This window comes from Hoplias malabaricus, chromosome 16 (assembly GCF_029633855.1).
Source record: "Hoplias malabaricus isolate fHopMal1 chromosome 16, fHopMal1.hap1, whole genome shotgun sequence".
Taxonomy (NCBI): domain Eukaryota; kingdom Metazoa; phylum Chordata; class Actinopteri; order Characiformes; family Erythrinidae; genus Hoplias; species Hoplias malabaricus.
Window position 1 is genome coordinate 24,178,301 of NC_089815.1, and position 24,171 is coordinate 24,202,471.

General features: G+C 36.4%; 2 protein-coding genes across 2 annotated transcripts; both read left to right on the forward strand.

Annotated features, from left to right (window-relative positions):
• Window positions 1-126: 126 nt before the first annotated feature.
• ctns (cystinosin, lysosomal cystine transporter) lies at window positions 127-6,162 on the forward strand. Its single transcript, XM_066647751.1, has 10 exons — window positions 127-405; window positions 511-589; window positions 679-769; window positions 993-1,096; window positions 2,758-2,895; window positions 2,988-3,087; window positions 3,198-3,317; window positions 3,621-3,791; window positions 4,141-4,258; window positions 4,350-6,162. The coding sequence occupies exons 1-10, from the start codon at window positions 342-344 to the stop codon at window positions 4,490-4,492; spliced, it is 1,128 nt and encodes a 375-aa protein (XP_066503848.1). The 5' UTR covers window positions 127-341; the 3' UTR covers window positions 4,493-6,162.
• Window positions 6,163-6,398: 236 nt separating this feature from the next.
• Window positions 6,399-18,301, forward strand: ranbp3a (RAN binding protein 3a). Its single transcript, XM_066647177.1, has 17 exons — window positions 6,399-6,443; window positions 8,548-8,603; window positions 8,721-8,757; window positions 9,508-9,591; window positions 9,697-9,762; window positions 9,909-9,974; window positions 10,125-10,217; window positions 10,400-10,509; window positions 10,611-10,724; window positions 10,833-10,936; window positions 11,170-11,245; window positions 11,345-11,450; window positions 11,861-11,985; window positions 12,944-13,070; window positions 13,355-13,497; window positions 14,293-14,476; window positions 15,343-18,301. Exons 1-17 carry the CDS (start codon window positions 6,422-6,424, stop codon window positions 15,384-15,386), a joined length of 1,557 nt encoding a protein of 518 aa, XP_066503274.1. The 5' UTR covers window positions 6,399-6,421; the 3' UTR covers window positions 15,387-18,301.
• The last annotated feature ends 5,870 nt before the right edge of the window (window positions 18,302-24,171 follow it).

Consider the following 24,171-nt stretch of genomic DNA (forward strand, 5'->3'; position numbering starts at 1 on the left):
GGCTAATTATAAAGTTTTACTTTAAGCGCTAGGGTACCCATTTATCGTGCGCGCGCGTGTGTATGTGTGTGTGTGTGTGTGTGTGTGTGGACCATGTGACGTAACGTCATGTGTCAGCTGATTGTGTTCATGTGATGATCAGGAAGAACAGGCGGCACTTCAGCTCCTGTCTAAACAAATGGAACCAGAGTAGTTCAAGTCTATTTTTTCCCCCGTTTGCTTTCGCTTCCGTTTTTAAGTTTAAGTTTTCTGTCTTGCCTTAGTAACTGGTTCAACAGAGAGGAAGAGAGCTGGAGATAGCGGTTAAATAATAATAATCCTTCAAAATTAACGTAAAAAAAATGACAGACACAACTCTTCTAACTATAGTCCTTCTGTTGCTTTGTGCCCAGTGGACACATTGTGGTGAGTACCGTCCTCAAACCCATGGAGTCTGATCTGTTCTCTCGTGTAATCATTGAGCTGTAACCTGTTAATATGTTTATAATTCTTATACCTTCACATTCACAGATGCAAAAGTGTCTCTGGTGGCTCCAGACTCTGTTGATTTGGTGGAGAACTTATCCCAAAATATCACTATTACAGCAAGGTGAGACCACTGCCCACTTTGTGATTGAAAATGAAGGATTTGTCAGATTTGTGACAGGTATTATATTTTTATGTTACTTTATTTTATAGTTCGCCACTGAACACTACAACAAGCATCTCCTTTAATGTCACACATTCCTCAAAAAACGACTCTTCATCCATAATCCGTCTCCCAGAAGAGGTATGTTTAAAATAACCTGGTTTCATTTCAGTGGGATCAAAATGTTGTCCTTTCTATCTTATACCTTTAGCAGTTTGTCCTAAATGTCTTTTTATTGTGTTTAGATTCGTGCAATGCACATTGAACTGCTTTTGCATATGAAATGTATAAATAAACATGCTTTGCTTTTGTCTTAAATTTTGAGGTTCCGACATTTTGTGCTTGTTTTCTTCCCTATGTGCAGATAGTTTTACCAACAGGAAGCACATCAGTAACTTTTGAAGTACAAGCGAAGAATGTTGGTCAGGTGACTGTGTATCTTTACAGCAACAACACAGACATAGAAAGGTAAAAGGGATATGGATGCCATCTGTTTTGTTCTTCAGATAAACTGTTCACTCTGTGTACTTGTTACTTCTTCTTTTCAGACTGGTTCCTTCAAAATATTTTCTTCCCTGATTTATATGATTTAAATCAAGATAGCTTTTACTGGTTAATACATGGAATAAGAAACTAATTTTTAATTTGAATATTTGAAGTTTCCCTCTTAACACAGATATAACCCGGGCTTGTCTAACTGCTGCTTGCCCATGCCCTGAACGTACCTTTTTGACTTTAAAAAAAAAAAAGAAGAAAATTTAAAAGTAAAAAATACTAAAGACAATTTTTAGGCCACAAACTAATGCAAAATAATTTCTATCACCCCTGTGAACATTAAACCACTGACATGTTTTATGTCTTAGTGAACAGGTTATGCAGAAATGTCCCCATAAACAATAAACATCACATCACTGAACTTTTTATGTTTGCGGCTGTTTATCAACCTAAACTGGCTGCAGTTCTTAAAACACAAATTGAAATAACAAACATAGGATTATACTTGAAAACACACAGGTCTAAATTATCAGTTTTAAAGGCTAAGCACCACTTAATGGACCTCAATGGATATTTCACATTATTTTAGTTACTGACATATATAAGTATGAATTAAAATGAAAATAGCTGCTTAATTTGCTTTAAAACTGACAATTTTATTAAATTGACAGAAAAACCCGAGCTCGCTACGGAAATTCTTGAACGCAACCGTGACGTCACCGGTGGACAACAGCTGAACAACGCCGCAGTAAAATACCGTTATGACAGTATCTAGCTAAATAACCAACATTATTCATGACAATAGCCTAGCAATAAGCTAAACTCAAATGTAGAGGTACCGTTATTCTTGTAAATGTGATCGAAGTCGAACTCTAATTCATCCGACACTATAAACCTCCGTAATGCAGCTACGTAGCCGAGTATAATCTGAGCCACCGAGTTTAGCAAGTCAAGCTAACGTTAACTAACACCAACTAAAACAGGCGAAGTGAGTGTCCTTACCCTGTTTACCTCCATGTTACAGAGGCTCTTGAACACCTTTCGTTGGTGTCCTTACATGCCCATATTGTTGGAAAAGCGCCAGTGAAATGAGCTACAGATAACGGAGTGAGCGGATGGTCCTTTCCAAAGTGCCCGTTTAAAGTTGACAAGTTTAGTCAATTTTCAGGATATTTTGGGATCTTTGGGCCATTTGTGCACAGATGTCCCACTGTACATTGAATGATTGCAGCCAAAAACAACACACCTTTTCGTCATTTTACATTAAATTAAGTGCAACTTCTAGAGTTGTTGTCCACCATCTACGTCACAGGCAAGACGCCTATTAGAGTTTCTGAACACCGTTGGGGGGGGGCACGGTCTTTTAAACTTTATTTCTTGAATTAGTAAGAAATAACATGTTTTCTGGCTATCAATAAACACAAGTTAAACTGTATTTATTTGTTTGACACTTTCATATCGCTGGTGCTTAGCCTTTAAATTTAAAATTCAGCTGTAGGGTTTAGAATGTATTAACTGGAATGCCCTGAACTGAAGTTGTGTGCAACTCTGTAAATCGTACCATAGCTTTACGCAGTCCGAAGTGCCCATTTTAATAATTTTGTTAAATGACTGTAATTTTCATTTTTCTCCAGTATGAAAGTGAGAATAAGATTCTTGGTCGTCAGAAGTAAGGCTCTTGCTCTCATCAACCAAATTATTGGCTGGATCTACTTCCTGGCCTGGTCTATTTCATTCTATCCTCAGGTATATGAGAACTGGAAAAGACGGAGGTAAACCAGTCCTTATGTAACTTCTGAAAATAGCTGAGATTTACCCCTAAAATTGAAGAAATACTGAAGTGCAAGCTATGATTATTTTACAGTGTGGTTGGCCTGAACTTCGATTTCCTTGCTCTGAACCTCACCGGATTCATTGCATACAGTGTCTTCAATATTGGCCTCTTCTGGATCCCATACATACACGTAATAATAAATATTTCCACTATTTAATCTTAATTTTTTTCTTTTATTTGTTAGAGTTTAAGTAATTATTTAACAGAATGTATGTGTTTTTTCTGTGTATATGTCAACAGGAACAATTCCTAAATAAAAATCCGAATGGAGTCAATCCTGTGGATGCCAACGATGTGTTTTTCAGTCTGCATGCACTGGTCCTTACACTCATCTACATCTGCCAGTGTGTGATATATGAGGTTTGTAATAAAATAATATACATTTATTGAGGCTGGGGAGTGAATGCACTAACATAAGTCATAAGACTCTTATCCATAGTGACTTACAAAAGTGCTTTGTGTTCAGTCAGTGTTCGTATGAGAGTGAGTGCAAATAAGTCTAAAATACCCTTAAGTTCAGACATTGCCAGAACAGGTCCTGTGTTGATATCCAAGTAAAACTGAGAATAGAGAATAGGCCCTTTAGGACTGTTTGGGAGATTTGTATTTAAAAATGTAGCTTTATATCTTATAATGTTTTTTTTTCCTATCTTTTTTCACCAGAGGGGAGGACAGAAGGTGTCTAAGGTGGCCATGGTTTTACTTGCAATTGGCTGGACCTTTGCTTTTGTCACACTCTTTGTAGCTGTTGCTCAGAAGATCACATGGCTGGATTACCTCTACTATTTTTCCTACATTAAATTAGGTGTCACACTGGTTAAATACATCCCACAGGTATGACTCTTATTTACATGCTTTTTACACAACAGATTTCAAGATCCACATTAAGCTTTAACCTGGATTAAATTCGATTTTTAAAGTTAAACATTGCTACAGTTTAGCCCAAGACTTAAATTGACCCACGTCCATGAAAGCAGCCTTTTAAACTAAAATTATTGACTCTTATATGAGTACTACTTGGAATATAATTACCTGTGTTGAATATTTCATTTAAATTGTTTGTGTACTTGTACCTGTCACATCATTTTGATCAATTATGAGTTAGAATCATTCCTAGATTATGGTCCTGTATGTTATTGTAGTACTATTATTGATTTACCATCATTTACCAACTATTTTTAAGGCTTACATGAATTATCAAAGACAAAGCACAGTGGGTTGGAGCATTGGCAACGTGCTGCTAGATTTCACAGGAGGAAGTTTTAGCCTCCTTCAGATGTTTTTGCAGTCTTATAACAATGGTAATTATGCACTAATTATTATTATTTTTTTTATAGATAGCTACTTGCTAAATCAGTATTCTTTCTAATACAAATTATACTTTCTTTGCAGATGAATGGAAGCTTATATTTGGAGACCCAACTAAATTTGGATTGGGCTTATTCTCTATATTTTTTGACATCATATTTATAATTCAGCATTACTGTCTTTATCGCAACAAAAGTACAGAATATCAAGTATTAAGTAGTGAATAATGAGCAAGGACCTTTATGTACATTTAAGATCTGTAGGATTTCTATAATTGCCATTTTGTAATTGTATATATTTTTCATATAAGGGATTCAGAGCCTAAGCAGACTCTCAGGAGTCAATTGATCTAAAATCTTTGTTATTGTACCCTGTGGTAAACAAAGCTGTTCTAAACCAGATTAAAATGCAAATACTGCTACATGAATGTTTCAAGGAAACAACTGAACCTGAATGTCTAAAAATAACTAGTGACTAATGACTAATAAACTGTTATACAATTCTATATTAATATTATATATTACATTTAAACATTAGCTACCCAGAGTGTAGGCCACTACTGCTAAAAGAACTTTTAAAATATTTGACACATTTGCTGGTTTGTGTATAGTATTTTGATAAGGTTGCCAGTCTTTATATCTATGCTTTTTTTTATATATATACATGACCTCAATAAAAGATACATAAGTTGTAAAAATAAGGAAAGGTAAAAATATCCATATGGAACCATCCATACCTAAATACAGCCAAAGGAAGACAAACATTGTCAGGAGGACATAACCATATTCCTAAAACCAGAATATGATTGCAGTAAGGTGCTTAGAATACTGTCATTCATAATATAACACTAAAAGACTTAGAGTTGTAAGTCTTATTTACAGTAATTGTTAGTGGAGAAATAATTACTATTATTAGTGGAGTACATAACCAAAATATCTTATTCATGTTTCAAATCATGGTATAACTTAGATTTCATTAGATTTCTAATGTTATAGTCGGGTATTGTCCCAAAAAGTCAGACAAATGTGTGTGTCACTATTCAGGTTGACAGTACTCTGATTTTTAATACACAGCTATATTATATATGCAAAAGATATGACCTTATATTTACTTATACTGACATGACCTTATACTTGACCCTCAAAATCATACAGAATATTTTACCAACACCACGAAATATTAAGGTCTATGTGTTTATGCAGCTTGTGCCTTTAATAGAACATTTTTTAAACATATATTTAAGTCCCCCTGTGGTAATTGATTAATCCATAAAGCACATCTCTGCTCATCAGAAATCTATATTTAGAATTCATTCATACATTGTCTGTAAGAACTTATCCAGTTAAGGGTTACGGCTGGTCCGAGCCTTCACGGAATCACTGGGCAGAAGGCAGGAACACATCCTAGAGGGGGCGCCAGTCCTTCACAGGGCGACACACTCACACATTCATATTTAGAATTATTAAAGAGGGGAAAAAAATTCCTACATTTTTTAAAGTAGCTTAACACTTTGTCTCCATTCAAGCAGATCTATGAATGTGCAAGTCCTGCCTCTGTCTGCACTTACATATCTGCCCTTGCCTGCACCTTTAATGCCCTGACCCATAAGTTGACAGGATTAAGAAGGTTTATTACATTAAAAAAAAAAGTGCCAAGTTTGAAGTCGCTTATTTGAGACTTGTTTAAACACTAAAGTTTCTGAGTGGAAATGCTCAGCAATGGCACCTATGATACACATTCTGGCATATTAAACACTACACAATGTTAAATGGTTTAAAAACTTGTTTTATATTAATTGAAGGGGTTTTAAAGTAAACTGATAAATTATTGTTCCAGTTAAAGGGAATTAAACCATTTTTTCCATACACTGTCTATTCTTTGTAAAATAAAATCCACATACTGCTGTGCTGACTTTATTATATTTGGAATACTGTCGTTTTTGCAAGAGAAGTATTAAAATTGATACAAAAAATATTTTTTTTGTATTTAATGAGATGTTGGTTTTAAATGTGTTCACGAGGATAATCTCTAGCAGGATATATGATACTTAAGACTTTGAAACAGATTAATTATCTTGAAATCTCTGGTTATCATAAGGTGCTCCTAACAAAACAAAAACAGATCGCGCTGGATCATGGGTACAGTAGCGGCGGAAAATGGCGGACTTGTCAAATGAAGGTAAGAAACTAGAGTGGGATCATTTGCTGTTAATGACAGCACAGCGGTGAAACCGGGAGGCGTTTAATGAACGCTGCCCAGATTTAAATTCGTACATTTGACTGCACTTGGCCGGTGGTCTATTTAAACGCTGCAATGAAAACAAAAGCGAGTTGGTTTCTAAATCGTGAGCTTCTTAAGTCAAATCTTACGCTCCACCTTAAATAGTGCATGAGTTGTATTCATGCTCCTGAGGCGGCAGAAGGTAACGGCTTTAAAATTTAAGGTGGAATGGAAAATTCGAAAAAGACGCCAAGTAGCCTGCAGGCACGAGAATATAAAGCGCAGAATTAAATCCCTGGACCATTTAAGATAGAATGGAGAATTCCAAATTGAAGCTAATTTCAGTTTCGTAGCAGAAGCTGCAGTTAGTCCGGAGTTAAAAGTGTTTAATGGGGGAAACAGTGGGAGGAGTGGCGGCATATTGATTAAACGGCACCTTTATGTCACTTATCCATTCAGTACAGATAATTAATCTCTTCATCGGTCTGATAATTATTTTGCAAGTCTAAAGAAGCACTTACATTCTAATTGAAGTCTGCTTTTGCATCAGCATTTGTGGAGGATTATTTTTTATATTTCCATGTCCATCTCACACCTTATAAATGATAGAGGGGCGGGGGTAACATTTGTTTAGCTACACAGCTATTCAGCTAACTATGATTACCTTACATAAAATAGATCCTGTTTAATATTAGGGATCAACGGCGTGCACCCTTTCTTGGAGGTCACATCCAATGTTTTTTTACTCAAGTATTTTGAGATTTGTTTGGGTTTATGGCGGTAAACTGTCATCATTCATTCTAAAATTACAATACCCATGTCTCTTTACCCATTAGAAATAAACTTGCTGTATTTGCCAGTTTTAGACTTTATATGTAAATAAGCTCTACACTGATTGGCTCTGCTTTGTTCATCATTCAATTAACACTTCAGACTGTTTTGGTGGCTTGGGGTGTGGTGACTTTGTGAGTTTTTACTTTAATTTGTCAGTGATCTCTGTTTGAATTGACTACTCAGTGTTAGATTCAAAATAGATGGCTTTTTCCTATTAAATGTTTTTGTTGGAAATTTATGGACTGCTATTTTAAACTTTTTTAATTCACATTATATATTCGTGACCTTTTGACAAAATTCCTGCCTTCTTAATATGCGTCTTGATAGTAATATATTTGAAAGGTATTAGATAATACAAATAGCTGCTCCAAGTCTATTATCTCTCTTTGATCTACAGCAAAACAGCTTGATTAAATATCTTCAGTGATGTTTAGATTAAAAATGAAAAGATAATGAAAATGTACAAGTAATTATTTTTAGCACAAATATGTATTTTTTTGTTCAGTCTGTCATTTTGACTGCATATGTGCAAATCTGGAAATTAGATTTTAGTGTCTGTTGACATTCCCAGCTGAAATGGATTGTCTGATTCAGAATGACAAGTGTAATGTATTAACCATGGCATTTAATAGAAGTCATAAGAAACATGACAAGAGAGGAAAAAAACAGCTATCCTGTTTACATTCACTCTTCCTTATTTATAGTTTGTATTGTATCATATAAATGGGTCACTTTTGATGCATCCCGTGATTGCCAGACGTATGAACAGATAATGCACTGATCAGTGGACTGTAAAATTACAGAAAGCCGTTCTGCATGTTGCCCTCTCCTTATGGTAGGATAAAATTAGACCTGAGCATATTATAGCATCATCACATTATCAGCATCAGTAGTTTTGTGGTTTTCTCAGCTCTGATATGGTATCTTTTCACATTTTGTTGCTGATATCAAGTATGTACATAATTCACATGTATATATGTACTGTATGTTCTGATGCTGATACTTAAACATTTATAAAAATATATCATGTTGGACTGGCAGTAGCTCTGTGTTGCCGAACGTTTTGTTTTTCAGTACAGGTCAAATCTAAACCTCTATATATTTTATAAAGGAAATACATGCAGATTTTTATGTTACTCTGCATTTGTAGTAATCTTTTCATGTGATTATTGACATAATTATGAAAGAAATATTCAGCCTGCTTATTGATACCCTTTGTGTTTTGCAGATAAACCTGCTGTAGCTGCACCAGTGTTTGTGTTTCAGAAAGACAGGGCACAGAAGGTACGTTTTTATTTAGTGATTTGTATATACAGCAGAAGAGATGGTGAATGTCCACTGTACAAAGTTAAAAATGCAGAATACCAGACTGTAATATTAAATCTTTCACTCTGTTCCCAGAGGCCAGCAGGTGGATCTGGTGCGGAAGACGGAGAAGGTGAGGTTTGAGTTTGTGCAGGGACCCGTTTTTGAAAATCATCGTCTGATGTGATTTATATTTGTTTCCTAATTCTCTCTGGGATCATACAAGGTGTTTCTGAAGTACTTTCTTCTGGTCAACCTTGCTGTTGTTGCTTTACATAGAGGCATTTTCAGTTGTTCAGAACATAAAGTAAAACATGTAGAGAATAATTTAGTTTTTTACTTACTACTTAATACTGGCCAGATGTTGCTTTTCATAAATTGTTTCAGTTTTAGAATATATCAGATTCTAATTTTTGACTTTTATTCTTCTATTTTATGAAAACAAACCATTCACTTTTGATTTTATTCACCTTACTGCATTTGTCACACTACAAAAGTGAAAGTTATTTTATGCAAATAGAAAGTAGGTTTAGTTGTTTTTTTAGATGTAAGATTAGTGGGCCTCTATCTGCTCACACTCACAGAACATGTCCTCTGATGCTACTCTGTGATGTTACTTTAACAGTAGTTAGTAAAGATATGCTTGGCTGCTCATTACTCAGAAAAAGCGTGTGATGTCACACACCCAGATCACATGATAAGTGAGACTAAATCAGAGGATGTAAATAAATGATGACTAACACTAATTAACTAATTGGGGAAGATAAAAATGCATGGGCAAAACCAAATAAACAATGATGTCCTAAAGTCATGCTTGTACTTGAACATCACACATTTTATGTGCTCAGTTATTGACATGATAGGTGACTACTCTGTTTTTCAGATTCCGATCAGGATGATAGCAGCTACTGTCCTCCTGCTAAGAGAGAAACATTATCGTTCACACACTTTCCTCCTTCTAACTCTGGTAATGGAGCAGTTCTGTATCTCTTGTTACTTTAGCCTTGTGTAGGAATCTGATTGTTCCACATGTGTGTTTTTTAATTAGTGTTATTCCTGTGTTTATTTTTAGTGTTTAAGAACAATGTCTTCATGCCATCCAGTTTCTGCCAGTCGCCAACTTCTGATTCAGAGCCTGGTAAGCATTAAGGACTATTCTTATGAGTATGTACAGTGTTAGACACCAACTAATATATAAATATAGCAGAGCCTTTATTGCCTGAAATGTCATATAAATAAAGAGGGTAATATGTTTAACTACAATTTTTATGTCTTCTTGGACAGAGGAGAAAGTTGTGGGTTTTCGTCTGAAGCCACCTACTTTAATTCATGGGCAGGCACCAAGTGCTGGTGAGCAGAAATACAAAACTTTTTACTGTCAAACACATAGTGTAGTCACAGGCAACTATAAAAAATGTTGAAAAACTGTCTATCTACGTGTGTTAATTTGATTTAATCCAGTTTAATCATATCATTGTTTCGTATGGTGTTTTGATTCAGGAGTCCCCAGCCAGAAGCCCAAGGAAGAGCAGCGCAGCGTTCTTCGTCCAGCTGTGCTTCAGGCACCTCATTCCAAATCTTTCAGCTCATGCAGTTAGTGTCCTTCAATTAATACATTTGTCTCATTTGTCATTATTAGTAATGTATTAACATTGTGGAAGGAGTCTCAGCAATTTTTTTTGTAAGAGGTAGCTGAAAATATGTATGAGTTCTGAAACGAGAAAAATAATCTTCAGTTTGTGTTGTATTTTTAATATTTTGTTTACAAATTCCAGATTCTAACAGAAATACTAATGGGGTGAATAAGTCATCAGAAACAAAGGCAGAACCAGAGGCGGCTCTTGAAATCTCTGATGGCTGTATGGGTCAGAGTAAGAAGTTAATGGTGAGAACATTACAGAGCTGGATATTCCATTGTTCCTTTTCTGATATTAAACAAAGTTTTTTAGTGAATATGCCACAGGGTGACACCTGTTTTTTCTACAGGTGACAAAACACGTTGGAGATGAATTCCGAAAAAATGGGAACCAAACTAAGGAACAAGTCCCACCTCTGGACCCTTCATTTGTATTTGGACAAAATATCAAAGACAGAATTAAGGTTGGCAGATGTTTTGCATTATAAAATGTGCTTTCTTGCTTTTATTTATTTCAGTATGCTGACTATATAACATTATTATTAAACACTTTGCCTTATTAAACTGTGCAGGTGGATGAAGGGTGTAAGGCATGTAATAAAGAAAGTGATTCCAGACCTGAAGGAGCCCAGTCAGAGGAGACAAATTATTTCTTACAGTACATAAACAACAAAAGGTATTACATCTAACATTCTTGACATTTATTTCTACAGTTCACCTAACTGAAAATCTGCCGCAAATAACATGCTGCTCACAATCATGATGCTGCTAAAATCAAACCGCAATAATGATTAGGCCAACACTCTAAAAACTAATCCCATCCTGTGCTATGTATTAAGCAAATGTGTTGTAACCCTGTGTATCCTAAAGCAAATAGTAACTAAGATGGATTGTCTAATTTTTTTTCAGCTCTCAAAAAGCTGAAGACTGCAGCGATGCTGGTGCAAAATTTGTTTTTGGGCAGAACATGTCAGATCGTGTTGTGGTAAGATGATAAATTATTCTTTATCTCTGTCGCCTTGCCTCAGCTATCCTTAGTGGGGTCTTGCTGACACAGTGTTGAGATGTTTACTGTTGCTTTTAGAGCCCACTGAAATGCAGCAAAGCAGCAGCAGAGGGCAGTGTGAAGCCTATAACTGATGGCCCGGAGAGTGAACCCTGCTCGTCACAAGATGTCAGTTCTGAAAAAGGTATGCTGTACAAATATACGCGTAATCGGAGAGGGAAAAGTGCTCTTATTATCCTAGAATGTTCACAAAAGGGAAATTCATCTGCTGCAATTTAGTTAAAATTTTTCCCAATCAGGTGCCAGTTGCATTTTCCAGAGCTTTTTTAACCTCCCGGTAAACTCGGTATAACATACAGCTTTATGCATTTATACCTTGACAGTTCAAGTCTTGGAAAACCAGAATACCAGAAAAATAAACCACACCAGTGAGTCCAAACTATCCATTTATGATAAGCTTTAGCAAAGACTGTGCGGATTATGAGATATAACAAAAGGTAATTCTGGTAGGACTAAGCAATCTCCGATTCTAAATCTGAGATTGAATTGTGTGTGCTATTGAATGGTCTGTGTCTATGTGTGTGTGTTTTGTAGGTGCAAACACAGCAGAGTCTTTAGAAGAGTCAGCAGCTGCATACACAAAAGCTACTGCCAAGAAATGCTTGCTGGAAAAAGTGGAGGTGAGGACTGGAGAAGAGTCAGAAAGCAATGTTTTACAGGTAAGAACAAGTCAGATTTTCAGGAACTGTTGGGTCATTTCATGTCATTACTGGATCTTGACTTTATCTTTGCCACATCTTGGAATCATTACAAGAAATTGTTAAAGATTTTAAATATCAGAAAGTGGAGTAAATTTTTTAAGTGAATTTTTAAAAAATGTCTGAATAATATAGTCATTGACATGTAAACAAAATCATTCAGATTGATTAAAATGATATGAGAGAGTGGCAACTTTATTTTTGCTATTGAAAATGACCTTTGAATCTATGTCTTCTCATTTTAAATTTACCGCTGAAAATAATAAAGTAGTAGTAATTCTTCCTTTTGAAACTGTTTACCATAATCATGTTAAAGTATGATCATTGTCACTCTAATTCACTAAATGATAGTAAAAGCTTACTAATCCATACTGTGTGCTGTAAATGCGGTTATGTGCTCCGCATTCACTGCAAAATTGGCCTGTTTTATATACATACAGGGTGGGCCATTTATATGGATACACCTTAATAAACTGGGAATGGTTGGTGACATTAACTTCCTGTTTGTGGCACATTAGTATATGGGAGGGGGGAAACTTTTCAGGATGGGTGGTGACCATGGTGGCCATTTTGAAGTCGGCCATTTTGGATCCAACTTTTGTTTTTTCAATGGGAAGAGGGTCATGTGACACATCAAACTTATTGGGAAGTTCACAAGAAAAACAATGGTGTGGTAAATTTATTCTTTCATGAGTTTTTTACATGTTTCTGACCATTCTAGCATTTCTCCTGCAGTGTTGCTATCAGTGTGTGAAGAGTTTTTATAAGTGGTCAGAAACTTGTAAATAACTCATGAATTAACTCATTTCTTGTGAAATTCCCAATAAGATATATACAAAAGAAAGGTGTTGTGGACTGACCTCACATTAAAGTTTACAGAAATATATATCAAAATTCTAACCCTCCTTATCTCCTGCAGATCCAGTGCAAGCTGTTTATTTTTGAGAAGAGCTCCCAGTCATGGGTTGAGCGGGGATGTGGGCTCCTGAGACTTAATGACATGTCGCCCACTGACGTCCACAGTGGAACACTGCAGTCCAGACTGGGTAACACGCATGAACTGTGTACTGAAAGCAGACAGAAACTTGTCTGAGCTTTTAGGAAAGACTTTAGAAAATGCCATATAATTTGAGACATAATTTGAGCTCCTTAAGATATAATTGGTAGAGCATTACCTTATGTAGGAATTAAGTCACTCAGATGTTCACATTAACATACTTTTGCATGTTAGACATTTGCATGTGCTGAAGTTGCGTAAGCCTGATTATTTAATCTCACGGCTTACATTCAACTTCATAATGATAGATTTTTGAAATGTGTTGTATTTCAGTGATGCGAACCCAAGGGAGCCTGCGTCTGATTCTGAACACAAAACTGTGGGCACAGATGCAGGTGGACAAAGCCAGCGAGAAGAGCATTCGCATTACTGCCATGGACACAGAGGACCAAGGAATTAAAGTCTTCCTTATATCAGTAAGATAGACCTGAATCGATTAAAAAATAATTTATCAGAATTAAGAGTTCTTTGTAGAGAAAAGCAATAAAAAGAGACGTTTTAAATGTTTACCCCTGGCCTGAAAGTCTTGGTTGAATAAAAAGCTTAATTGCAAGAAAAATTACAGTCTTGGCAAAGCAGTGTTGAGTGAAGAGAGAATGCTGTTTTTTTTTCTCCTTGCTTCAAGTTCAGAACTGCTGGCTTTCATTTGGTGTCATTTATGTCTGTGGAGCTTTAAAAGAAAAACCACAGATAGCAGGTAGTGTTGCAGCTACACAGCTTCAGGATCCTGGAGTTGTGGGTTCAAGTCCCGCTCCGGGTGACTGTCTGAGGAGTTTGGTGTGTTCTTTCAGTGTCTGTGTGGGTTTCCTCCAGGTGCTCCGGTTTCCTCCCACGGTCCAAAAACACACGTTGGTAGGTGGATTGCCAACCCAAAAGTGTCCATAGCTGTGAAAGCATGTGGCCCCTATGGTGGGTGTTCCTGCCTTGTGCCCAGTGATTCTGGGTAGGCTCCGGACTGTGACCCTGAACTAGATAAGCGTTTCAGACAGTGAATGAATAAATTAATGTCTTGACATTAAATGTGTGATTTTTATCATTCACTGACAGTGCACTGAATGGCATTGTTAACAGATTTAATGTGGATGTTTGCACACTTTCATTTTATATGAATATTTGTAAGCATTTGACTACTACTGTCTTGGAAATTGTGACACAGGGGTCGTCAGCTGTGTCCTGCTGAAGCCTCAGTTTTGCATATGCTTCTCTTTCAGGCAAGCTCTAAAGACTCAGGGCAGCTGTTTGCAGCTCTGCATCACCGCATCCTGGCCCTGCGAAGTCACACTGAACAGGAGCAAGAGCCTCAGCCCACGCTTCCAGAAGGAGAGGCCAGTCGGTCCAGTGATGAGGACGACTCTCGCACTGACCCTATAACATCTGCTTCTGCCCCTGCTTCAGGTAAGGCTTGTAACATTACGCTAGAGCTCCTTCATACTGCTTAAGTGGACATAATTAGGCATAATAATTAGGATAATGTCTGCCCACCGGCATCTGAATCCACATACCCTACTACTGCCAACTGCTGACTAGGCACTTTGTCATAAAATATCACATTCATACAAATGTGAGTGATATACTACCCATGTCTGTAATTGAACTTAGTCTATAAACTACTAATCTCACAGGTACATTTAACCAAGATTTTGGCTCTTGGATAAATTTTTTTACTTTGTAGGCTGTTGGCAAGAAATCATTTGGCTTTAACCCTTTCAGACGCACATACAGACCTTTCAATTTTTATAATTTCGTGTAATTTGCACGATCATGTCGACATTTATGACAGTAGCAACAAGTTATATTTGCACTATCCCTCTAGAGTACTGTACAAATGTCATAGACCAACCTTTCTTTATTTTAGGAGATATTTCTGAAGAGTTAATATATAAAACAGTCTTGTAAAAGGAAAGGGAAAGTCAAAGAAAAATAAGTGAAAAATCAGACCATGCAGATGTGTGACAGCGGCAACATCTGCAGCACCACTGTGCTGCCGAACTGGTTTCCAAAACATTATTATCAATTTTCTGTCAATTTTGCGAGACCTGGTAGTTAATTATAGTCTAGACTTCAACAGCATTTGAATTAATTTGGGATTGCTTGAATTAGGAGAAAAATTGGAGGTGTAGAAAAATATCCCTGCTGGTTTCTTTGAAAAACTAAAGCACAGTTGTCTCTTTGTCCCACTGATATGACATCTGGTCTCAAAGGGTTAATGGAGTCTGGCTACATCCGAATTTTTTGTTGATGTACATTCATTTTACTTGTAGGTGTCCCAGAGGGAGGAGAGATCCGGTCCACAGAGACCACGTAGCAGCCATGTTTTCTCTCAGCACTGCACACAGCCATACAGCCAGTACAGCTGGAAACATCCCAGACCTCCATCGCTCTGGCCTCGAGGCTAGTTCCAGTGAGATTATTATGCAGGTGTTTTTCTCTAAACTCATATTCACAGCCATGGGGTGGATAGCACTTTTCCTTTCTGAGTAAAGAAACATTTTCTTGGACCAGGAGGATAATTCTCAAGCTCATCACATTGATGCGCAAGAGTGTGTCTAGGGTTTTAAATAGATTTTGTTTCCTTTTTTACCCCAACATAAGGATGCTTACTTTGAGACGTTAGTAACAGTGCTAAATTTAGTATTGGACCAGTTTATTTCAAAGAGGGCTAAAATTTAAGCTGAAATACTGTAGTGACCACTGTGTTTCCAGACAAAGCAAAAAAAGTGAACAGTCATTATGGTTTAAGGTTATAATTATATTCACGTGTCTTTCTTTCCCAGTGAAGGCTGTTTAGAATATATTATTTAATTAAAATACCCTGTAAGAGAGATTTAGCCAGCTTATGACTATAAAAATAGAAAATGAATAATGCATTTTTACCTATTTTTCATTACCGTGGCCACAAAACCCAATCTGTTATCTCAAAATGGCCTGATTGGAATTTAACCCAGTTGACTTTAGAGGCTAAGAACGGCAAGAATTAAAAAGCTTCTGTTTTACACAGACTCTTAATACGCTGAGTAGTGATAAACAGATGTTAGACATCAGAACAAAATATATATAATATATAGACCTTTTACAGTAAAAAAAAAAAAAAAATGGAATGGGGTCTATGACCTCACCCAGTATACAACAGTTGGATCGTCTTATTTCATGCACCAAAACAAAATAACAAAGATTAAACGTGGCCCAAAACAGACAGATATGGTGAAAGACAAGCTGTAGAGACTTATTGCATCCACCCCAAAACATGTTTGCAGCAGATAGCACTGAAAACATTCTCTGATTATGTGAAACTGCCATTTACTTAAAGAGCTCTAGATGCTGTGAGAAATGATGTGGGATATGTTGTGTCCTCACCAGTACGTTGATGTTCTTTGATAAGGATGTTTATGGAAAGATAGTACTAAAGTCTTTTTTTGATATCCTTCAGCGAGGAGTAGAGCTCTTGTTTTTAACCCTTGTACATTCAAACCAAGAGAAAAAGACCTGAAGCTTACTGTATTGTTATTGTGAACTACCACACATGTACTGCCAAAAATCTTTGATGTGAAAAATATGTATTTTAACTAAAAAAAGAAAACACAGACAAAAACGTGCAGACATTCTAAAATATAGACGGGAGCGAGTAGCCTTTAAGTTTTCTAATCTTTTCTGCATTCTGTAGCAGTATGTGATTTTGTGTGAGTAGTGTTTTTTCCCAACATTCTGCCATGTACTCATAAACTTACAATGCCTCTCACAGGGCACAGATATGAATGTATAGCTTTACTTTATTTAAAGGGCAGAGTTTCTTCAGCACTTTCCCATCTGTGTAAGTTATTTCCCGTTAATATGAATGAACGTAAAGGTGTGGAGCTGGATGTTGGTGTGTGAATGTTAGGTCATTGTCAGTTGGGTGGTATATCAAACTGGAATTGTTTACAGCCTATTATCTGTACCATTTAGTGGAACACATTTACCTTAGTATGTGCAAAGCTTAAGCTGCTAAAGTACAGTGCCACTGGCATCTGTTGAACACCTTCTACTTTTAATCTTCTACTGGACTTTCTCTTAAATTTTTGTTTATCTTGGCTTTGAAATGTTCTTTAAAAGTTATCAATCTGCTTGATAATAGACAGGACAAATATGGTTTCTAGGAAACATGGAGGCATTGTAATATAGGAGGCAAATATATGCAAAATATTTGTATTCTTTATAATATCAATTTTTAAAAAGTTTCCATATATTTGAGATTACAGACAAAGCAATAGTCACATTTCCTAGGGTAGACTGTGATCATAGAACTGGGTTTTAAGGGTTTCTCTCTGGATGCACATTCCGTTTTTGTTGTTGACCAATTAAGACATTTGGCATTTAAATTTTTATGGTTTTATTTCAAAACTTGTTTTTGGCAAAAGATTGATCTACATTTTTTTAAAGAAAAGAATGCTGTGAAATTCATTTTTCTCACTTTACATATTGGATGCACATTTTTTGTGCATAATGTGAATTTCTCTGAGAGTTTGCTGTTGAAATGAGGAGGTTTTTGTGCTCATTATTCCAGACATTTGAGGACAGTGTTTCAGCACCAGGCCACTAATGCATGAGGTTTTTAACCAGGCATCTGTGTTTGATTCCTTTACTGATCACCACTGGGTGGCAATACATTAATTTCAAAGGATTATTTACTTTCAATTTGTTTTATTTATTGATTGCAAGTGTTTTTGATAAACTACACATTTCTTCCAATTTGGTGGATTTTTGCATTTGATCATAAGCGGTTGTTCTATCTTATATTTTCTTATTTCCTGAATTCGCAGTTAAAGTGATGCTTGTTGTGATTTCGAGATTGTGATTTAACAGAAGGAGCTTAAGCATTGATGCCTGGTTAAGTATGGTTTTGTTAGAAAGTCCTGCGTTGAATCTTACCTCACTTCTTTTCAGCAGCGTAAAACATTCAGAGTTCTATAATAGAAGTAATAATAATAATAATAATAATAATACTGGTCTCCTTGTTTTTTGTGTAACTGTCCATGTAGAGAATCCTGTCCTATAATTGTTTGCTTTTAGCTTTAGTGAAAAAGAAATGCTAATGGGGTGGGGATGAATTGTATGAAATATAGGCTGTTAAAGAAATATATTAAAACTATATAAAATTTTGTATTTCTCTGCTGTCTCTTGTATTAACTGATAAACTTATGTATAAAATGTTAATCCTTTAAAATATCCCACTGTCAGATTTTTCATGCTACATCAGCGAGTAAAGCACAAGTTCTTATAGGCTGTGAAAATAAAATCACAGACATTTCTTTATTATAACATAGTAATTCCACATTTCCAGATCATAGACATTTCAGTGCAGTAAATAGCATTTTTTTTCAGGCCTTGCCCAGTGGTTGTAAAATCTAGAACACTTGGCACATCTCCATTTTATGCTTGTAACCACTTCTTTCGGTGTAGTCTGCCACTGCACTGATTAATGTGGTTTTAAAGGGCATGAGTCATGGGTCTGTTCTTGTGCAAAAATGTAAACAAGGGTGGAAAAAATTGCAGGATTTTTAAAAGAAATTTACTCAGGCAAAATGCATAGAACTACTGATGAACAAAATCTAAAACTGACATAACTGTTGTAGCTGATAAATACCAGTTTAACAACAACAACAAAACAATATTACTACTTCCACTTTTTATAATAAAAACTATGTCAACACTAGTATTTATAACTTTGGAATCAATGTTTTTAATTATTTTAAACCAATTTAGTACCAGTCAGAATTATGTTTATGTTATTATCCACAATTTATTATATTTTAAAGGTGATTAAAAAAATCTGTTAAAAGAAAGTTGCAAAATGTTTATAATCACTGTAGTCATTTGTAGTTTATATACTATTTGAAGTATTTAGTAAATCCTGAAAAATACATCTTGACTAATTTAAATTTCTCATGTATTATTATATCTCTATATAAAAGAAAAATTCTGAATACTGCAAGTGATTCTCATATGAAGCACTTTTCGATAAACAGCAGCTATAAATGGTTATGAAATGCTGTACACTCAGGAGCTAAAAGATACTGTTCACTTCATCTGTTGTACATTAACAGGATCTTGAATCTCACTTTCACAGTGAGTGATATTGACAATAACCCCTGTCTTTTGTTTTGCCTTAAAATGCCCAATCAGCGTGACTGTGTTATTTAAGGTTTGTTTTAACAAGAGCGGCAATGGCAGTAGGAGATGCAAACAGTCGTGTGTTCTCAGCTCCTCAAACCCTCATCAGCGCTGAAAAGCACTTTCATGTGTGTGGCACACGCAGCAGTGTTATTTCAGCACATCCAAGATCAACATGGAATTTCCAGTGAAAGACATTATGATGGTGCCTCAGTTACAGATGGATTTTGACAATTCCAAGCAGATCATGGGTATTTGAAAAAGTTAATATGGCAGCTCTCTTCAAGCCAGAAAACAATCTTAGAAAGGAGTATAGTGCTGTATATGAACTATAGCTCAACCTCATTGTCTGTGTTTACAATTTGATCAACTTCAAAAGTTTGATTCTTCATGAGTAAGTGCATTTTTTCAACACCTTGTGTTTCCCACCTTTGGGAGAAATTTAATAAAAGTGTTTCATGATTTTCAGAACAAACTATTTGTAACTTGTAATAGATGTTAATGTAAAATAATATTATTCGGAGGATTTTTTCTCTTATTGATAGACTCACGGTTCCAATAACCCTCCTGAATTTAGCTGGATTTAGGCCTGAACTTGGACATTGCCTTTCCAGAAGAGCTCTCGAATTATTAGTTCTTTCAGTTTGTTCTGCTACAGATTTTCTTGAGTGCTTTGAATCATTGATCTATTACAGCATCCATTTTTACTGCTGCCTGCCACAGGCAGTTCTCTGTGGAATCTGTGTTTTACTCAAAACCTTATTATTCTCACCATATTTCTTCTGCAAATCCTAATGCACCTGAGCTCAAACATAATTACTGTAGACAGATAATTGCACTAAATTACGCCTCTTATTCACTTGAATATTTCAGCAAAGTGATACAACAGTGTTGGTGCCATACAGCTTCAGGGTCTTGAGGTCCTGAGTTCGATCCTTGCCTGAGGTACATGTCTGTGTGGATTTCCTCTGGGTGCTCCAATTTCCTCCCACAGTCCAAAACACATGTTGGTAGGTGGAGTAGCTGTTTGAAATTGTCCGCAGGTGTGAGTGGGTGAATGACTGAGTGGTGTGTGTGATGGACGGGTGCCCTGTCCAGGGTATGTTCCTGCCATGCAACCCATGATTCTGACCCTGACCTGAATATAGCATTTACAGAAGATGAATGAATGAATGATTTACTTCTTGGCAAATAGTTTGTAATTAAAATCCACATGATATAATTGACTGAAAATATTAATTTCATAAATGATTGATTATGAGTTCCCATATATGGACTGTCACTATGGAATGTGGAAAGCATTTTGAATAATTAACAATATTCACATATCACAGCAACTTTGCAAAAGCAAGATTTTTTTTTCCTCTTCTCCATTTTATAGCCCCTTTAATAAACTGTAGTATGTTGTGTATGAGGGACAGACATTGCAGTTAATGAAAGCTGCCTTTGGACTTCACGTTCTGTCACAAGATCTTGGTGTTGACTTGATCTTGGTATTTTTTGAGTATTTATTTCTTGTTCTTATGACCAGGAACATTTAAGCCAATTTGTTACCACATCGCACTGAAGGAAAATTTAAGCTGAAGGAAAACAGTCAGGATTCCTTTTGTAATTTTGATTCTTCTGAGGTTGCTCTGGGTGTGTTTAGAGAACACATACCTGCCCTAAGTTGAGGCTGAGCTGAATTTGCCTCAAAAAGAATAGTCCAATATACACAAGCTCTAATATGAACCATTTTAATGGAAGCAGTGCTTCAGGGGAACATTTGGAAATAGCTAAGCTACCATCAAAGGGACAAGTGTTAATAGAAGGCAGTGATTAAAGCTGTAGATAATGTAGAGATTTCAGTGCATCATTGGAACCGTCAGTGAATTAGCAAACCTGAGTGTTTTACGGTGCGTAACTATGCATTTCACAGATTTCCAAACACACCCGCACGGGCTATTCCAAGCACAATGAGGATGTCAGAAAACACACTCTTATATTTTTGTTCTTTCCAAATGTTTATGAATTCTGATAGCTAAAATGAACCTTGTATATGCGAAGATAACCATGACTTAAAAGGATAATAAATACATTTGCGAGCAGTGGCCACAGCCCAACCACACTTTGGGTTTCCACTCCACCTCTATGTAAGCAAATGTGGTGAGCAGCGAAAACACTGTTGTGCATGAGTCACCTAAGTGTCCAGAGTGGTAACTCTAATTACCAACCTCCATCATTATGTTTGCAGAGTAACCATGGCAGTGGTTCAACTCCTGCAGCAGTCTTTTACAATTTGGAGCCGTTCAGACCAAACTGTGAGTCATTAGAGAAGATATCGTGTTGAGTAACATATGGAATTTCGTGCGCTCGCCAGCTATATGCAATAAAATCTTTTAATCTGTTCTAGGACTGCCAGGAGTGTGCATGTGCAGCGCATCGTACGTGACAAAGACAGTCCTGTGACATCATTCTCTCACTGATGTTTTAAGAGCGTGATCAGAGATTTGGCTCTTGTGTTGGAAAACCTTCCAAACTTTAGAGGCTGGACACTTATATCTCACACTTTAGCTGTGCATTCCCATGTCGCTCTGCTGTAAAAAAAAAAAAAAGCAGGTGGCTAGAGTAGTCTTCGCACAGTCAAGTGCTGTTGCTTCAATAAAATAGTGACTGTAGTGGAGTAATGAATAAAGCCTGGTGTTACTTTAGTGAAGCTGTGTTTTCAGGCACACAACAGCAACAAATATATATGATATATGCCTTTTAAATACGGTTTATCTGATGGTGTGATGTCAAGTTTGAACACTTGGTAAGAGTCCCAGTTCTTTGTATTGTTCAAACATTTTTTGAAACTTTCTCCATGTATTTTTCATGTGTTTTTCTTTGTGAAAGTGGATCATTTTATTTAAAAATCGAAATCTTGTACAGATTGACAAATAAAATAAAAATTAAAATGACTTCTGGAACATATAAAACTATCAGAACTAAGTGTATGGTTCTGTTTTAATGGCAATTGTTACTTCTCTAACTGGTAAATAGTCACAGAGATAAAAACTCACATTTACTCCCTAATGGTTTCCCTTCATGTGTTACAGTAGTTTAATAAGAAGTTGTTTTTCAAGGTTCTTAACTACTGAGCATCATCCAGTAGACATTTGATTGATGACCATATGGTGGCAATGCCATTGCTATTGTGTTGTTGACCCAGTTTTAGGGCCTTAGTGCAGTACAGCTCTTGTATTGAATCATTGTTTTATTCCACAGTCACTTAAGCCTTATTTGAGGTATTTTTGGGGGGTTTTCATGGCTCATCATTATTCTATTTTGTGGTTTTTCATGTTTTATGGATGTTAATGGAGGTGGACAGTTGGCTAATCCTCAGCCATAAAGTCGTCATTTCTCCCACAACAAATACTGAACAAATACGTCTGGAGTAGTGTTGATGATTGCAAAACATGGACAAACTTCAAAATGAATTGCTTGTAAATAGCCAGAATGACTGATCAGAGAACAGCATGTCATACAGCATCAGTGTCAGAGCCCTGTACTGAGCAGTTGTTTGTACTTAGTAAATTGGGTAAAATCTTTTTTTTTTTTTCCCCCTCAACTATTTTTGCACTTTCGGCTATAACAAATACTGACAGAATATGTTTGGGGTGATGTGATGATCAAGAATGATGAACACATTCCAGTGCTTGTAAATAGCCCGAGTGACTAAGCGGTGATCAGCATGCTGCAGTGTGTCTGCTGTTCGTTTTGAGGAAATGAAGGTTGCAGACGTGTTTAGTCTTTCTAGGTTCAATGTAGCGTCACGTTTACTTGCCAAGAGGCCAACGATATTCATACCTCATAATGACCAAGCTTAGCCAAAATAAACCAACCAGGACAGTGGCAGACAGTGATAGATGGTGTTTGTGCAGCGGAGATAACTTGATACGTACACAAGTCAGAGTAGTTTACCGGCTAAACTCACTCCTAGCATTTTCCCGAAAGCTAAAGACTGTGTGTGGGGTAGAGAGAGAGAGTCTGGGTCATGTCTTGTGGCCGATTGCATTAATGAATTTAATTTCAAATTTAGTGACGAAGTGTTGTACATATTACTTTTTGTTTCTTAGTATATTTATGTTTTCTGACTCGGTGTGGAGTGTTCTGCTGGTTCACTACATCTCTACATTTTAATAAAATGTCAAGAATAATGGCATTTTAACCTAGATCTAAAGAAAAGAGGAAAAAAAGGAGATAGAAGGTTTTGTTCTTAACAAAATCTAAATGTAGTGAAAATACCCTGTACGCTCTCAAAAAGACAGTCACTGTGGTGGTTCAGTACTTTTAATGAGGAATGAATTATTTGCTCCGTCTGTCTTTTAAAAGGTAATTGAAGCATTAAATGTAGAAGTGAAGAACGTCATATTTCTTTTAATGGAGTGAAATGAGCTCATTTGAGCTGCATCATTTTTCCATGCTCAATATAAAGTGTGAACTAGAGGGGTGTAAACTCCCAGCACTGAGCTATGGAGCAGTGAATCTGCATCCTCTGGAGAGATTTAGTTCCATTTAGCATATCCGACGTTAATTAATATAGTGTGTGTGTGCGTGTGTGTTCCAGTGCGAGTCGTCCACCACCGGTACCTGACCTCACTAACGCTCTTGTATCAGCTGAGTCTAGATCTGTAAGCAGTCATTTCTTTTTGGGGTGCTTTAATTATAATAATTTTTAACTATGAGACGAATATATATATATAACAACAGCTGCAGCGTTCCAGAGGTGTTGATGGAGCCTTCTTGTTGTGTGTGACTAGGTTCTAAGAAGCTGGTTAAAGGCTTTACTTTTTACCGCTGGCAGCTTGGGCCGAGCTGCTTGTGCTCATGAAGGAGACGTGGAGCAGAGCATTACTCTCTGCGTGTTTATGTGTCCCGCCATGGAGGGAGCCAGTCTCCTGGACGCAAGCCACATGAAGAAA

Excerpts from the sequence above, each read along its gene's own strand:
- ranbp3a (XM_066647177.1), top strand. The coding sequence starts at position 6,422 with ATGGCGGACTTGTCAAATGAAG. Across the intron at positions 9,592-9,696 it reads CTTTCCTCCTTCTAACTCTG|TGTTTAAGAACAATGTCTTC; the intron begins GTAATGGAGCAG and ends GTTTATTTTTAG. Across the intron at positions 11,451-11,860 it reads AGATGTCAGTTCTGAAAAAG|GTGCAAACACAGCAGAGTCT; the intron begins GTATGCTGTACA and ends TGTGTTTTGTAG.
- ctns (XM_066647751.1), top strand. The coding sequence starts at position 342 with ATGACAGACACAACTCTTCTAACTATAGTCCTTCTGTTGCTTTGTGCC. Across the intron at positions 406-510 it reads TGCCCAGTGGACACATTGTG|ATGCAAAAGTGTCTCTGGTG; the intron begins GTGAGTACCGTC and ends TCACATTCACAG. Across the intron at positions 3,318-3,620 it reads GCCAGTGTGTGATATATGAG|AGGGGAGGACAGAAGGTGTC; the intron begins GTTTGTAATAAA and ends TTTTTTCACCAG.